This window comes from Battus philenor, unplaced genomic scaffold (genome assembly GCF_028537555.1).
Source record: "Battus philenor isolate CCGP_79_NKW_IND1 unplaced genomic scaffold, ilBatPhil1.0.hap1 SCAF_20, whole genome shotgun sequence".
NCBI lineage: Eukaryota > Metazoa > Arthropoda > Insecta > Lepidoptera > Papilionidae > Battus > Battus philenor.
In genome coordinates this window covers 11,173,671-11,192,233 of record NW_027181683.1, presented here as the reverse complement: position 1 = coordinate 11,192,233, position 18,563 = coordinate 11,173,671, and the positions used below count along the sequence as shown (strand labels likewise).

The 18,563-nt window shown below is 36.3% G+C and overlaps 1 protein-coding gene across 1 annotated transcript in view; it reads left to right on the top strand.

Moving 5' to 3' along the window:
- The window catches only part of LOC137922734 (homeobox protein invected-like), a 111,345-nt gene extending 93,519 nt beyond the window's left edge, over positions 1-17,826 (top strand). Inside the window, exons 4-6 of the mRNA XM_068765781.1 lie at positions 2,942-2,977; positions 16,523-16,626; positions 17,404-17,826. Coding sequence (XP_068621882.1) covers positions 2,942-2,977; positions 16,523-16,626; positions 17,404-17,670 — 407 coding nt within the window. The 3' untranslated portion in view covers positions 17,671-17,826. The remainder of the gene's footprint in view (positions 1-2,941; positions 2,978-16,522; positions 16,627-17,403) is intronic.
- Positions 17,827-18,563: the final 737 nt, after the last annotated feature.

Below are 18,563 nucleotides of genomic sequence, written 5' to 3'. Positions count from 1 at the left end.
TATCAGAAAAAGGTATCTTTTACATTACGCTTTTTAAAATCCGAGTCAGTAAATTCCAACAGGCAGACTGCAATTATAAATCACAAAAAATCTTTATGCAGGATTATGATGTGGTACTCCTTTTGGCTGTATTAATGAACAATTAATAATTATCCCCGAGGTTAGTGATCAGAACTAGGTCTCTGTTACATTATGCTATTTTAAATCCGAGTCCGTAAATTCCAACAGGCAGACTGCAATTATAAATGACAAAAAATCTATACCCAGGATTATGATGTGGCCTTTTGGCAGTATTAATGAACAATTACATTACATACATTACGCAATTGTAAATCCGAGTCCGTAAATTCCAAAAGGCAGACAGCAATTATAAATGACAAAAAATCTATACCCAGGATTATGATGTGGCCTTTTGGCAGTATTAATGAACAATTACATTACATACATTACGCAATTGTAAATCCGAGTCCGTAAATTCCAACAGGCAGACTGCAATTACAAATCACAAAAAATCTTTATGCAGGATTATGATGTGACATTCCTTTTGACTGTATTAACGAACAGTTATTAATTGTTAATTATAGGAAGGCAATCCCGGATTATGTTTATTCAGGGTCTTTAACTGTTTAATAGTCTGCGCCGGTCATAAAGGCGGCGCGATCAAGGCGGATTCGACGCGGAGAGTTACGTACTAAATGATCGATGGTCACTCTCTGTGGTCACTCTCTGTGTAAATATATTGCAAGTTTGTATTTTAAAAGACACTGTTTTTATATCTTTGTCGATTTTATATTTGTTTCTTAAAGACAACATAAGTATTATTTTAATACTGATATAATAAGTTTAATTTCACGGACCCTTCCGTTCTGTGAACAAACAGCAACAACTTTAACCAAAAATAAATCATGTAATAAATCAGTTATTAAAATTTTTCTTTCAATTAGTAGTTTTAATAAGTTACACTTTTCTTCTCTCCGCTTTATATCTCCTTCCATAAATTTATTCTGTTTTATCTTTATATCTAATTTATTGTAAAAGTTTTAAAAACTAATCTAGAGCAAAAACTAAATAAACACAGATTAAATATATCAATATAATTGCTCCAGGCATGATGTGTCAAAGTTTCTATTCCAAAATCAGAAGCGACATATATTATGAACAGTCTTGTCAATATTTTTATGAGTACAGCACATACAATGTATTTCAATTACTTCTGTACGTAGACCCTCTACATTTATAATTTTAAACTGATATTAAATAAAAAATATTGAAAAGAGTATATTATTCTATCCAAGAATTGTATATTGATGTTTTTTTTTGTTCATAGTGAGGAAGCTAATAATTATTGAGCACTCTTCATAAACTATATTTGGAAAGAGCAACTGTTGAGTTTCTCGCCAACTCTCAGCAGAACTGCCTTATGAGCTGATAGTAGGTTACTGAAGGGACAACAATGCCTGCTTGTAATAGCCTATTCGAATACGGAATATTTTGATTTTGATCCTTTACGACCAATTGAAAGCAGCCTATATCCAGCGTCTTCGAATTTAACAAAATAGTCTCCGTTCCAAAGCCTTAAGGATCCAAGGACTCAAATGGTCCAAATTATGCTCGGTATATAGTCTTTCGACTGATATTTCAACTTGCCAATACGCTGGGCAATGTCGGTTACCCTCAATCGTGTATGAGTAAATTATTATTACATGATAAATAAGTATATTCACTGTGTTTTAAAAGGAATTTAAGTAATTAAAATAGATAATTAATTAATGCTATCTCCGTGAGGGTTAGACAGGCTAGCCGGCTTCGTTGAAGGGGGCACTACGGACCACTAATAAGCCGAAATGAGGCCTCCAGGACCAACGGAATTCCTCACTGGTCCTCTCTGCCCGATAACATCGTGTAGCGACGCATAATGTCTTAATTATTCGTCGATGCCTGTGGGTGGTCTGTGACGTCAGAGCGGCTTCCCGTTCCACTTTTAGGATCCTTACACACTATAAAGCCGGGTACAAAAAGATCGAACTAGCGTTAATTACTCTTGCTTTTATGTTCGTTTGTTTTACGTTCTAATTTTAAATTCCTTTCTTAAAAATAAAATGATTTTTCTGTATGGTGATTTGTTACACATATACAAACTTTATAGGGATGAATGTATAGCTTATTTATTCTTAATTAATGTAGATCCTATCCAAAAATCATTAATTCTAGAAATAATAACAAACGTAATGATAATAAGCGAAAAGCGTTTTGCTAGGAGTTATTGCCTTGTCATATTGCAACAGAAAAAAAAATTAATGTAACATATTCCAAAGTGATCACTTTATATTGGGTGATTGGTAATAGGTGTAAAACTTGTAAAGGTTTTAACTGAATCATTAGTTATATATTCTCCAAATTAAGCTCTCTTATTATAACCTTTTCCTTTTGCGTTCAATAATTCGCATTGAGGAAGAATCCAGGAACTCGATAAAGTTTATATTTTGTAATCATTGTAAATATTTATTTTTCAATTTTATTATCACTTATAAAGTTAAAAATGCTAGTATACCCAATGGTATTTTTAATAATTATTGTTTGATGAACTTGCGCATGAGGAGACGCTGGAAGAAGGCATTCGTGGTGATCTTTGTGATAAGCCTATACCGTGCAGTGGGCGTCTATCGGCTGATGATAAGGTGATGATGATTAACTTGATAAACTGGAACTGCAGCTGTAAAACAATGTCTTTGTATATGTCTGCTATACGCTTCATTTGAACATATGTGAAGATAGAAATTGATTCATAATTTGAATATTTTGTAAGTGAAGATGGAAATAATAAATGTGTATTTCTTTAGGTTTCAAAATAAAACTATTATGATAACATGTATTATATTGTTCTGTTATAAATTTTATTTTAATAATTGTTCTAACGATTTGTTTTTCTCTTTTGTTATAGGACGAAGTAAGTACGGGCGCGGCTCACGGCTGCAACGTGAGATGAACCCATTTATTTATACTTTTTACTGTTTTTTTGTCATTGTTCTTACATGTGACGATTACTGACGAAAACATTTGTTTTATTTACTATTATTATTTTTATTACTATTCTTTTTGCTTAAATATTACTTTTATAATATAATAATAACAGATAAAATTGTTTTAAAATTAATTTAGTTCAAAAACTGATCTGTATTTTAAGACAGACCTCTTTCTTTAGTGAATCGTCTATGTACAATCAAGGTAATTATTTTTACCGAAAATATTATTAAATAAGACGCAAATATTGCCTTTACCTGTCGTAGCCCAGCGGCAAGTATTGAGTCTTCCGATTTTAGGTCGCGGGTCAGATTCCGAGGATACAATTTTAATATAATTGACACTTTGTGTATTAATAATGTAGGATTGCCATTGCTCACAAAGAAGCTTCCAGAGGATGGGCAACCGAGTCATCTGGGTATCATAATAATAAGCATGGCGACCATGGTATATCCAATACAGTCAAATACTGTCAAAATATCTCCAACAAATTTAACAGATTTTCAATTTTGTATGAACTCATCGCCGTATCTTAAGAACAAAAGAAAACTAAAGTCAATTAAGAACGGACTTTACGAAATGGCGTCCACAAGTGGGATTGAATTGTATTTCAATAAATTCGCAAAGGTGTGGGGAAACGATTCGTAATTGTCAAATAATATCATTACTACTTCAGAAAACATTCAATTTGATTTTCCCAAGTACCCATAGTTGTGATTCTTAAAGAGTGAATAGGTTTCTTCTGGGCAAGCATGTAGCATCGCTTAACATCAGGCGAGACAAAAGTCAAATGCTTTATCTATAAACAATAAAAATACGTTAGCGCTGGGAGAAGAAGCGGCAGAAGAAAACTCCGTCAACGATTCTATATATTATTAGAGAAATACTGCCGGATACGTTTCAGCATGACTATGTGATACACGGTTTGAAATAAGAATTCGTTAAAGCAATAAATGTAGTCACAATTATAAATACCAAAGCTGAAACAAATAATTAGATATAAAATAAATAAATAAAATTACCTTAAATGCTAAAAAAAAAGATTTAATAATAATAATAATATGTTATAAATATCAGCCAACACATCGATAAATGCCTTGTCTATAGCCTCTTTATATTCCTTGCTGTCTTTTGTTATCCGCATCTATTGGTAAAAAAACAAGCAAAACAAGATAAAACATTGTCAAAACGTAACAGAGAGATTTATAATAGGAGTAAAGAGAAAAGATTGAATAAAATTAAACAATATACAAATAAAAAATTAAAATAAAATTCATAGACGTCTTAAAAACAATTATAGTGGTATTTAGTCACATGGTATTCCCAGGTAACAGAGTGTTATCAGGTATAAAAGAAGTAAATGTACACAGAATAGGAGATGAGAGAATGACATTAAAAGAATAGCGGGTCCAATATTGACGCTCATAATGTATAGATATAAATAAAATTGGAATGTCTGTGATATTAAAACCGCTTTTTAGCACATTTTTATGAATATATATGGTATGTATATTAAATTTACATTTCTTTAATTTTTAGTCTGTCTGTATATTCTGGCTAATTTTTTAAATAGCTTTACCGATTTAGACAGGATTTATACTGGCAGGGTATATTAATAAGGTGTAATTTAATCTACATATATATTAAAAAAAACTCATAAATTATTAATAAAATTACACTCATAAAAATAGTACACGAGAAGTGGGGGGAGAAGGCTAGTTTAAAATATATGATCATAAATAAATAGTAATGTATTAAATTCACTCTTTATGTCTAAGTCGGAAAATGTCGATAGATCAAATGTATTTTACATTAATTATATATTTATTAAGGGTACAAAACACTAACTGGGTTCATATAAATGCTAATTACTTACAATAATTGTATAAATTATAACAAAATATGAATAATTGATTGGTGAAGCTTCGCACTTGTCTCATTAAATGTTGGCGAAAGAATTGTCATAACTCTTAATGACGAAGTACGTATAAGCATATGTATATATATCAGTGTATATATATATATATATATATATATATATATATATATATATATATATTATATCCACATACTTAGGTACGTGTTTAAATCTAACTATAATGGATGTAGTAATTATATAAATAGCATTTATTAGTCAAACTAATTATTAAATTAGATCCCTGTCTCCTAAATATCTCTGTACTATCTTAGGTTGACTGGTAGAGAATGCCTAAGGGAATTAAGTCCTATCTGATCGCGGGGAGCCAAAGCAAGCAACGCAAGGCCGGTCATAGTGGAATTGTTTGCATTTAAAAACTTGATATATGTTAATTTTTATTCTAATTTTATTATGTGTAAAGGTTCTTATTATATTAGTAAATTTTTTTGTACGCTTAAAGGTCGCCGATGTTTTAAAGAAATTTTACAAGTCCGTTAGAACACAGTGGAATATACAGCTCAAGTTATTTGATCGAGCCACGGCATCTACAAGCCTCCGTTAAAAGGGCAATAGGTGACGTCACGGGCAAATGTTATTTAAGATTAATAATCTTTGTGATAGATTATAGAAAATTGGCCACCGTATTTCTATATACAATTTATATTAATAATAATTCAATCGTGTTCATTTTGTACCTGCTGGAACGAGAATCCCTATGTTAGTTAATATTCTTTATTATACACGCTAGAAAATATATACATAGTTGCATAATTGTAAAGAAATAAGTACAATGGGCTGTCTTATCACACGAGGAAATTTCTTACAGACAAACATAGTATGAAAACTGTAAAAGTATACATAACGGGGAGGTAACTTGTACATATATACAAACATACATATGTATATAGCATATATACTTATAATAAATATGGTATAGTAATACGTAATTATAATTACAAAAATATTAAACTTACATGAATCGCACTTGCCTCAGAAAGAATAAAGAAATAGAGAAAGAAAGAAAATGAAGGATAAATAATCATTGGTGTAAATTTAAAGGATAGGCATGTTTGCGGTTGCTTTGGAATATATAGATGTATTATCACATGTGGTAATATGCTGCATTCATTCTGTATATGTAGTAAGATGCTTTTCGTTTTGAAAGATATATAAATTAATCGATAAATCTCATTGCTTGTGTAGAGTTTAGAAATCCTTTGTGTAATACTATAGGTTTTTATAAGTTTTTATGTATAGTTTAGACATTTGGCTAAGTTTAAAAATTATCGGTACAATAAGACGACATAAAAGAATGCGTGCTAACCAACCCAAATATCATCGCTTACTAAATTGACATAGCAAGTGGCAATCTATATTCATGTCTATAATGTATATATATGTGTGTGTATATATATGTATATTTGATAATATGTTTATTCGATAATTCTATGTACTGTAGCTATTTAATTAAAGCGACATTAATGCGTTATCGACACCACGGAACACACGACCTAGGGCGTGAGGGCGCTTTTCTGAAGTCCTATACTAAATAGATCCATTTGAACACAGACATAAAAACTACACACGCGTATGTGTAAACGGATACCACTCCGTAACAACTAAGAAATATTTATATAAGTGTATCTATTTATTATAAAGTCGTATTACTGTATTATTGTGTGAAATAAGTATATTACACTCATTTAAATTTCAACAGATTATTTTTTCATTTGGATGATTAAATGTGCGTCTGTTATGGTTTTCAATAGTTCTGAGAACTTTAAAAGGAATGATAGATATGTCACTAATAATAAATATGCAGCTTTTCATCAAAACATATTTAATAAAATTGACAAATTTGAAAAATCAACATCATATATAATATCAGAAATGCAAAAGATATTACTAGAATTTTTCAAATAAATATATAATAAACATACATATATGTATTTTGTTTCTAATTACGTGCATTTTTATAAACATTGTAAATAAACTGATTTCTCCTGTTAATTTAAGTAAAAATTATTGTTTAAAATAATACCACAGATAAATAATGCTAATTAAAATTTGTGCTAAAAGTCACAGACGACAGACATCCATTTTCCCGCCATAAAAATTGACAGATGAAACGAAGAATACAATTTCAATTCTACATTCACGGCACAGATAAAAAACAACGATGTACCAAGGGATAAATTAATCTGTTAACTTCAAAGTAATAATGTTTTGATCGATTGCCGTGAGGTCAATGGCCTTTTAATTTTTTTTTTCACGACGTAGAAGGAGAGAGGCATCGGTACACTTTTTGTGTCTGCCTTTTTGTTGGCGGTCAGTTCGATGTTTTTGTAACTTCAGCCACATACTTCTTGAATTTTGTATGACAAAAACTTGAAGCTGTTACGGGTTATTTTGAGATCTTAATTGTCCGACGAGAATCGATGTCACCCGAGTGTTTTTAGTAGCGTACTGCGACAGTGATGTCTCTTTGCGCTATTTCTACAGCCATGCTTTTGCTAACATCTAACGATTTTAGAGCTACAGTATGCATTGTTAAAAAATCTTATCATCTTATTATCGCAAATAATTCTTTAAACAAATATATTATTGGTGAGTCTCTTGCACATCTCTAATTATACCTCAAGCATTATATATTACATAATTAAAAAGTATACAAGATGATTGGTTAAGTGTATCTGCTTGGGGTGAATATATAGGTCATTTGTTGTTAATTAATGTATAGTGCAAATCAATCCTAAAGAGAATAAACATGATATACGTGAATTAAAAGATTCTAATCCTAGACTTAATTTTTTTTGATTCTAATGTGTATCGCTGGGATGTTATGTTTGCAATGTGTTTTTATGCCTTTATTGAACGCAGACAGTTCCAGAGGGATTTCCGCTATTTGATACGGATCTTTCTTCTACTAGCTGCGAGTCACAAAAGCGTTTTTTTTATTATATATAATTTTTCTTATGAGTAAATATAGCTAAAATTCATATATATAAACAAAATAATTTAAGACTAACATACACATTTGTACAAACATTTGTACATTATTTTATATGAAATCGCTGCCCAAGCGCTACAGACTGTTAAATGTCTTGAGATTTGGGACAATGTGCCGGGCCAACTCATCAAAAGATTCTACGTTAGATTATATCTTGAGAAGGTCCGGTAAGTTGAACGGAGGTATATCCAGCTTTTCGCATAGCGTCACGTAGTTGCGTCTTTCGGATTCGAATCGGGAATAGTGATAATAAATGTTAAAAAGTCTTTACTATTGAGCCGTTCCATAGGAAAGAATCCTTGTAGAATATATTGAAATGATTTCGAAGAAGATAGTAGACTTTGGAAATGACATGATAGCCTCCAGATTATTTATATCTATAATAAATTATGCAATTTTATATTATTAAAAAAAATATTCTGTCACGGTGAGTTTCCATCGCCTGTTCTTCTGATGTATCAGTTATTTACCATCCTAACACGTAGTAGACTCAACTTGACGTCAAAAAGAAATGTAATCATTCTTATTTTGAATAAAGAATCCTAAATCAAATTAAAGTGAATGATTTTGTACAGTTAAATAATGACGGAAGACCCCAATTAGATAAAAACTTGAATCAAATTTAGTTCTCCTATAAAAGCGTCTTTCAATTTAAAGCTGTTAGTTTCAAAGGCATTGTCAGTACAGGACATTATGAATGCGTTCAGTAATCTGATTAGACGATACCCGAGGGGGAAGAACCGTAACTTGATCGATTATAATTTTATGCATGTGTGTGTATACTAACTTCCGGGGAATTCCCGTCGACTATAATCATCATATTAGCTGTAAGACGTCTACTGGTATACTTAGACTTACTTCAAAGACTTCCTAAAGGACTGTTTGAAAGTGGTCTGCATGTAACGTTTTAGTTAAACGTCCTTCAATTCAACTTTAGTATGAATACGCAACCGTATTCATAATTTTCGTGCGTTTACTGAAGATATATCTACAACCTATGATCATAAATGATCATCAGCAAATATGCTCGACGCTGTGCTTGCCGTGGACTAAACAGGAGCGGAATCGAAGCTGCTACCCGTCAGACGGCCGGTGCAATATTTTGACCAATTTTAAAGTCCACAGCAGCCATCGGAGCCAGCATGAATTGGTTAAGATATTGCATCGCCCGCTTGACCTGGGACCATCGTCGCCGAAGAGTCTGTGCTTTTCTTGTTGCACCATCTATACCTGTGTTATCTTTTTACTTTCACCTAACATTGCATATAAGTGTGTGTTTAATTTTAATAACTTTATTATGTGTTTTTATTTATGTTTTATTTCTCACTGCGTGTTAAGTTATATTTATTTATTTATTTGTTGTTCTTAACTAAGTGTTTTATGTTATTAATCGTGTATGCTTAGTTAGTGGTGTTAATATTATTAAAGGGACCGGAAAATAATGTCGCTTTCTTAAGTTAAATTCACACGACTACATTTTTAACAAGTTTTTATTTTTAATTAACAAAATTTTCAATGCCGGAGCGGCAAAAATCAAACGATTTCTCTGTAAAATATATCGACAGAAACGACATTACTTTCCAGTTCCCTTAATATTATAGTTGTTGTGAATTGTATATACTGTGATCAAAAAGTAAGTTGATATTGTCATTTAAAACTTCCAGTCATTAGGAAGGCAGATAAACTTTTTTTACCAGATTCCTAGGACCGTCTATAATATTTTATTAGCACCTGTTTGTAAAAAAGGGAAATAATTTCTTAGTTAAACATGTTTCTGTCAAATCTTTCAATATTTTCAAATGTGTCAAGGAAAAAATCGTCAAAAACCTGACACATATCGTTCTGCAACCACTATATTCGCTTGATTTGGTTTCGTGCGACTCCTAGCTATTCACCAAACTCAATAGGCCAATACAGGTACGCCGTTTTTACACGGTTGAGGAGATAAAAACCGAATAGAAGATCTTGAAGGCTATACAGGAAAAAGAATAGTCCGACTATTTCGGGGACTGGAAAATGCGTTGTCAAAAGTGCGTTACATAGTGAAGATAACTTTGAAGGGGATGAAATATATTTGGAATAATAAATAAAAAAATTACGGTTAATAACAAATTGACCTTACTTTTTGATCACAGTGTTGTGTTATATTTTGTCAATGGTCGTTAGAAGACAGCATGCAAAACTATACTAGCGATTCTTTTATAAATCCATAGAGGAAACTTTTGTTTATAATTGGACTTTATATGATTAAAATGATGATGATAATATTGAATATTGAAGGATTTTAAATACGCACTCTCCAAAATGCAGTGTAGATATACTGGCAACTTTTTGCAGATGCTCTGAAGCTATATTGTTATAAATAATTGATGATTCAAAAGTGCGTGTAACTTAAAATCAGCTTCTAGTCTTAGCAGAGACATTTGAATAAACTAATGTATACTTAAATAAAAACATAATAAAACTATAATATTTCTAAGTGTCAATACTTACAACACTAGAAATTTATTCACTATTATATATTGCATAAACTTAATCAATGTAGTAAGACGTCAATTTTAAACATGATTTCGGAAACTTTAAACACGAAATTAGATATGAAAATGACTTTTATCACGATGCAATAGAGTTACAATTTGCTCGAGGGTCTTGTGTATAATAATTTAAAGATACCAGCGGGTGAGTAGCGGCTACTGTCCACTGTCCACCGCAAAAAAGAAAAAAATTGTATCAATAATTTATAAAATGAGCCGCCATTTTGTGGGAATTTTTTGACAGTTAAGATTCTTTTTATTTTTTGACGTAACAATAGTTTTTGGCGGCTTACTCCTGATATATACATATATATATACATATATATATATATATATATATATATATGTGTGTGTGTGTGTGTGTGTGTGTGTGTGTGTGTGTTTTTTTTTTTTTTTTTTTTTTTTTTTTTTTTTTTTTTTTTTTATAGAGGTTTAAAAATACCTTTACGTATCATAGGGCCTGATGTTGGTGCCCCGTATGTCGGACTCGATCTAGATCAATACCGACTAAAAACAATCCTCTCTCTTCGGTATCCCTGGTCCCCACGGCATGGCCGTTAGGCATTACTTCGCGGGGGGGATTTAGCCGTAGCTTTCTCTGATAGAGTGGCTGTTCAGGCCAACTTCCTCCGCTCTTGCTCTATTTTACGCAACTCCTTTAGCACCGTCGTACAGTACGCGCTCGTAAGTTCCCAGGCCGAAGGCGAGGATAGCATTGTAGCTATCAGAGTTTCAGGATAGATTTTGCATCCTACACCTTCTTCCCAAGACCTCCTGGCTTCGTTAAATCGGGGGCAGACGAAAAAGACATGCTCTGCATCTTCAATCATTCCGACACAATTAGGACAGTCAGGGGAATCTTCGTATTTGAACCTATGGAGATACGCTCGATAACAGCCGTGGCCGGATATCATCTGGGTCAGGTAGTAGTTCAACTCTCCATGATCTCGGTTCACCCATGACTCTAGGTTTGGTATAAGCTTACGCGTCCATTTTCCTTTCGTCGACTTATCCCAGGACGATTGCCACTGTTGCAAGCTTTTCTGTCTTCCCCGAATTCTAAGTTCAGCTGAAGTTGGGTCTGATTTGCTTTTTTTGCTACGGTACAGATCAGTTCTTTCGTCTGCAAGAAGCGCAACAGGAACCATACCTGCTATCACGCATGCTGCATCCTCCGATACTGTACGAAAGGCGCTAGCTACCCGTAGAGTGCTGACTCTATAAACAGAGGCGATTTTCCGTCGGGACTCCTGTTTGCTCAGTGCGTCGGACCATATGGGTACTCCGTACATAAGCACTGACGTAGTCACCGACGCTAATAACTTCCTTCTGTTTTGCTTGGGACCTCCGACATTAGGCATGAGTCGGCAGAGTTTAGCTGTCACCAGAGACGCCTTCGCTGCTGCTCTCTCAGCCTGATCTTTAAAGTTTAGCCTATGGTCGATCATTACTCCTAGGTACAGTATAGCTGGTTGAGTTGCGATTTCACAGCTGCCGACATTGAGTGTGATGGTCTCCGCAACTCTCCTGCCAGTAATGAGCACTGCTTCCGTCTTCTGCTCAGCCAGTTCTAGTCCGACTGACCTCATCCACAGGGTGATTACTTGGAAGGATCTTTCAAATGCCCACTTCACTTCCTCCACGTGTTTCGCTACTATAACGACTGCTAGATCATCAGCGAATGCGACGAGTTTAGTTTCGCTGGGTAGATGTTTCTTTAGGAGTCCATCGTACATAGCGTTCCACAAAAGTGGCCCTAGTACTGACCCCTGTGGGACGCCTCCAGTGACTTTGTACTCCTCCGTCCCGATTTCCGTAGTGTATATGAGGACCCTATCAGAGAAGTAACTAGCGACTATTTTACGTAGGTATAGAGGTACATTCAGTGAGCTAAGTGCCCCCATGATGACCTCCCATTTTGCTGAGTTAAAGGCGTTTTTAATGTCCAAGGTGGCAACCAGGCAGTATTTTATCGAGCCTCTCTTCCATCTTTTCCCAGACACTGCTAGTTTTGCTATATTGACTACTTGCTCTATAGCGTCCAGCGTAGACCGGCCTTTTCTGAACCCATACTGTGAGTTAGCTAGGTGGGGTTCAACTGCTGCTTCGATCCTGCTGTGGATAATACGTTCTAGTATTTTCCCCGCAGTATCCAGCATACAGAGGGGCCGGTATGACGATGGCTCGTCTGGTGGCTTCTTACCTTTAGGGAGAAGTACCAGTCTCTGTCGTTTCCACGCGGTAGGAAAGGTGCCTTCCAGTAAGCAGCTATTGTAGGCCTCCAAGAAGACTCCTGGTGTTGCTACAACAGCTTGCTTAAGAGCTACGTTGGGGATCCCATCCGGTCCCGGAGCTTTGTTGTTTCCAACCCTACCGCATGCTACCATTAGCTCCTTCTCGGTAATAGGGGGGATTTCATTCGGATCCACAATCCCTAGTTGAAAGGAGGATTTTGGTTGCGTGGGGAACAGAGCTCTGACAATTCTTCCTAGTAGAATAGGACAAGTGGGCGTTGTATTCTCATGTCTCAGTTGTTTAACTACAACCTGGTACGGCTTGCCCCATGGATTCTTTTCAACCTCTTCCAACAATATTTTCCACGCGTTTCTCTTGCTCTCTTTAATGGATTTATTTAATTTTAATCGCGCTTCCTTGTATTTGTCGTAGAGCTGCTCGAATTGTGGTGTTTTCCGAGCCCGTTGGGAGGTTCTACGCGCCTTAACACATATTTTCCTAAGCTCAGCAATGTTATCATTCCACCAGTACACCGGTGGGGTTCGGTTGTTGTTGCGTCGCCTTGGCATTGTTGCATCGCAGGCCTCGGTCAGCCTCCTTATGATTTCAGCCGCCTTTTCACTGGCACTTTTGGAAAGCAGTGGTCGATCCTCGAGTGCTATCTTGAACAGGCCGGGATCATACATGCTAGTCCTCCAACCCACTGAGCCAGTTCTTGTGTGTGGTACTCTATTTGTATTTGGCTTACATGATACCTCCCAGTATATGGCACAGTGGTCGCTAGCGGTGTAAGTATCCGAGATCTCCCAACTGCTATTTCCTCTTGCCAGTGTACTGCTGACGAAAGTGAGATCCACAATTGAGCTCGCCTCGCCTCTTGTGAACGTGGGTTTATCGCCTGTATTAAGTAAGGCGACGTCCAACAGTGACATCGCTTCCAGAAGCTGGCAACCTCTAGTGTTAGTAGCTTTACTACCCCAGTCCACTGCCCAAGCGTTAAAATCTCCAGCTATAGCTACCGGGGAGTACATTCGGGCATCCTCCACTAATTTGGCCAGGAACCGGACGAACTCATCGTGTGTTAGGCTAGGTGGTGCATAGCAACTGTAGAAATGTACTCCATTAAATTTGGCTCTTACAAATCCAGAACAATTATTTTGATTACCCTGGAGAGGTTTAGTGCCACATGCCCAGATGACAGCTTTTCCTTCCTTATCGGTGATCCAGTTTAGGCCACTGATGTGCTTATAGGGTTCCGAAATTAGTACTATGTCTAATTTTAGCTCCCGTACAGTCTGCATGAGTAGGTCTTGGGCAACCTCACAATGATTAAGATTAATTTGTAGTACCTTGATCATTTTTGAGGCTGTCTTAACATCTGAAGTGCTTTTTTAAATACAGGGCAATGACCACATCCTGCAATGTGAGCACAGTCTTCGGAATTCCCAATGTCAACACAGAGGACACATCGGGCTTCCTTACCGCACTCTTTGGCTTTGTGGCCTATTTCCCCACATTTGATGCAGCTCTTCGATCTGTCATGTTTGTTGCTGCATTTGTTTGCAACGTGACCATAGTGCCAGCACCTGAAGCATTTTATAGGCCTTTGAGTAGCTCTTATTCTACAATTGACCCAACCTATCTTGATGTTTTGCCGCTCTGTTAAGGTTCTGGCCAATTCTGCTGCTACTCTAATAGAAGCCGTAAGTGTTCCTCCGTATGCTTTGCGAAGGGACTTGACGCAGTGTTCAGAAATATGGCTTCCTCCGCCAGTTATTTTCTGTAGGGCTTCTACGATTTCAGGCACCGTCGTGGTTTCGTCTAGGTCCTTAATCTCTAATTCCTGTTCAGGTACTTTGCATACTACCGTAGCATCTTTTCCAAGAACTGTGGAAATGGTGTTTCTTATCTCCTGCGTTTTATCTTTTTGATTTTTCGCTAGGATAAGAAGCATATCGCCCGTAGCCGTCCTTCTAATTTTATCAACACATTTGCCTATATGATCTGCGGAAGCATCTTTTTTGACCCGCTTAAGGATCTCGGCGTACTGATCCTTCTGGCTTGGGCGAATGATAAGAGCACTCGGACGCGTTACTACTTTTTTCTTGGGTTGCTTTTTCTTTTTTACCTCTTTCCACTCCGAGTGATCGTGTGGAAGTGGCGGCTTTGGCTTCAGTTCTGGCCTTACCGTAACTGCTAAGTCCGCTGTATTAGCTTTTCGCAGTTTCGGTGCCTGGCTGATCTCCAAGGGTGAAGAGCGTTCCGTCCTTTTGACTTTTCGCGTTTTTCGGCTCTTCGGTGTTGCCGATTTGCTTTCTTCTTCGGTTTCTTTTACAGTCGTGTCCGAATACAATCTGTATAGAGACGGTGACGTTTGCACTTCTCCTACGGATGTGGTGGCGTTTGATTTTCCGACGCTTCCAATTTCCCTGGTGATCTTTGCGAACGATGTACCTAGCGCGGCCACATGTTTGCGGATCTCTCCATGAACGTTTAATTTGCCCTTTATGTACTCCGCCAGGGCAGTGATTGTATTTTCGTGGAGCTGTAATGCCTTCTTCAGCTCCATATTACTTTCATTTTCGTTTGTTTTTTTTATTAATTTATCCATGCTGTTCCCACGAGAACCTAGGGAAATATACAGTCCGCTTCGGCAGAGCCCCGGTTACCGAAGTAAGGCCACTTAAGTACGCCTGAGGTGGGACCTGGTACCCTCAGGGGAGCGCTTGCGACGACCATTCCCTGTCGCCTTCCAGTCCTGGGCACGCTAGACCACTGACATCGGGTTGTGTTTTGTCCGCGAGGGCTATTTTATTTCACCCCTACCCTGTTTCGCAAATTGCGACTCTCGGGCTTTCCCCTATCCGCAACCTTGGGGACGCGCCACGTAGCAGTACACCTCAGCCCGTGGTGTGTGTGTGTGTGTGTGTGTACATATAACTATTTGACTTTACTGGTAAACCAATAATTACCATATTAGGGGGACCGGAAAGTAATGTCGCTTTGTTAAGTTAAATTCACACTACTACATTTTTAACAGGTTTTTATTTCTAATCAACAATATGTTCACCTTCGTTATCAACAACCTTTTGATATCCAGTATACAAATTTTCAGTACCTGAGCGGTTAAAACCAATCGGTTTTTCTGTAAAACATGTCGACAGAAACGACATTACTTTCCGGTCCGCCTAATAGATCTTATAAATTATTAAAAAAAATTAATAAACGTTAACATGTCTTTGCAATTGACCAACATTACAAGTTTTTTTTTTATATCCTGAATAATAAAGTACTCTAGAGTTTTGCAAGGACCACATTGAGGACTCCTTGTCTATAGACATTTTTTATCTTCTTTAGGCGAAGCATTTGACTTCTATCTCGTCTGATGCTAAGCGATGACTAGGTCTGCGATGGTACATGCTTGTCTAGAAGATACCTATTCACTCTTGACTTGAATACTCCTAAGGTAAATACCATCGTAGCTGAAAACAGCTACTATGTAGTTTGTTTCATTCCATGACTGTTCGCACTATAAAAGTATTAGCAAAACGCTCAGTGCTGGTGGAAAGAATTTTAACCTTGTACACATGTCGTGAACATCACCACAGACCTGTTTTCCCGAAAATATTGCGGACTATATTACAATAGGCTACTAGCGTCTTAAGAATCCCACTAAGAATCCCTTAGGGTTCCAAATATGGAAGACCATTGTTCTAGTACAACCTAGCTCTTACTTAGACATATAAATATTATACTTTTTCAATTACCCAGAGGTCACCAAAAAAGTGTGCTTTCTGTGGGCAGGTCCGCGTACAAGGAGGCCGAAGAAACCGCCCGGGGAAGGCACGACGAGCGACGAGAAACGACCCAGAACCGCCTTCTCCGGACCTCAGCTTGCTAGACTAAAGGTAACCATAATTATGGCATAACTTAGTCTTCTTTTTTTAAATAGGCTAGTAGACTAAAGTTAATATAGATAAAAAATAATATATTTTTAAATATATTTGGGCTATTAGACCTACCCATATATAGTGCTCAGAACACATGGAAGCTGGTACTTTAAGGTTAACCATAGGCCGGCAAGAGCAGCATAAGGCGTCTACCCACAATGTGTACAGGCTTTATTTAGGTCGACGGAAGAGATGTATGCAGGCCACTTTCTACCAGGCCTCTTGAAGGTGTGCCTGTGGTTGATGAAAATACAGCAGAAATGATGATGAGGAAATAAATGAACATTTTTTCTAAAAAACTATTTTACTCTTTGGGCAAATGATTCGATTTGTTATAATAATCTAATATATAAAATTCTCGTGTCACGGTGTTCGAACTTGAACTCCTCTGAAACGGCTTGACCGATTTGTACCAAATTTTATATGCGTATTCAGTAGGTCTGAGAATCGGCTACTATCTATTTTTCATTCCCCTAAGTGATAAGGGTTGTTCACCCTTAAAATTTTTTTTTTATTTTTTTGACGAAATTTTTTGTTTTTATTTTTTTATGATACAACATACAAAAATACATACAACCCTAAATTTTCACCCCTCTACGATCAACCCTTATTTTTAAATTGAAAATTAAAAATATTTTTTTTGCAAAACAATGTTTGCGGGATCAGCTAGTGGTGATATGGGTATGTGTGTGTCGATTTGGTGGTTGTAGAGTGACAGGGATGTTCTGTTCGCAGCATGAGTTCGCGGAGAACCGCTACCTGACGGAGCGGCGGCGGCAGGCGCTGGCGGCGGAGCTGGGCCTGGCGGAAGCGCAGATCAAGATCTGGTTCCAGAACAAGCGTGCCAAGATCAAGAAGGCGTCCGGACAGCGCAACCCGCTCGCTCTGCAGCTCATGGCGCAAGGTCTCTACAACCACAGCACGGTGCCTCTAACTAAAGAAGAAGAGGAATTGGAGATGAAGGCAAGAGAAAGAGAAAGAGAACAGCAAAGCCGACATTGAACTTATCCTAATTTAGTATAAATCGCAGTGTTTGATTATAAATGTGACTAAAACCTATGACTAGTCGTGATGATTCAATTTGTCGAAACGCATAATTAACGTCGTGTTGTACAAATTAATGCACAATTATTATATATTTGAATTAACTAAAAACATATTTCGATAGGCTTTCGTTCAAAAAGTTTCGAATATTAAAAGAACTGTCCACTTACTAAAAAATCTCGTAACAAATTTAAATTAAGAATTTAAACATATTTTTAATGGATTATGTCGCGCAATAACTGTGTCATTTAGACGTATATATCACAGTCCCATACGTGGTGCTAAAAACCACTCGAAACTTCTGGTATATTATCAATAAACCGCGTAAACCTAAGAAGTCGATAAAAAACAAGTAATATTTCTGTTAATGATTAGTTTTTTGAACAATTTTATCAAGTTACTTTAACAGATATTTGAAAATAATAAAATCTATATATAACATTTTTCTTATCATAAGGTCCGAAATTGGGTTTCAAATTTAATTAAACAATTTCAGATCACGTTAAAAAGTCTAATATATTAAAGACATGTATGTATGTATTCGCTTAGTAAAATTGCCACTGTTTGGAGTAAAACCTCTTTGGAGAGATACTGGAGTGTAATCTACTAAACGAACTCTTCATTAGACATCATTTCTGCAATAGAATTTCCACAGCTGGACAAAGATCTACCCGACAGATTTCCAATAATCAGTTAGAAGCGGCATGCATCCAGGGTTTACCGACTTAAGAAGGTCATGTCCACCTGTGGATAACGTCCTATGCTGTGCTTGCTGGTCGATGGTCGCCACTACAGCACCTCAGGGTCCCAATGTTCACCTCTTCTGTGCAGTATTTCACCACTGCCTTCAA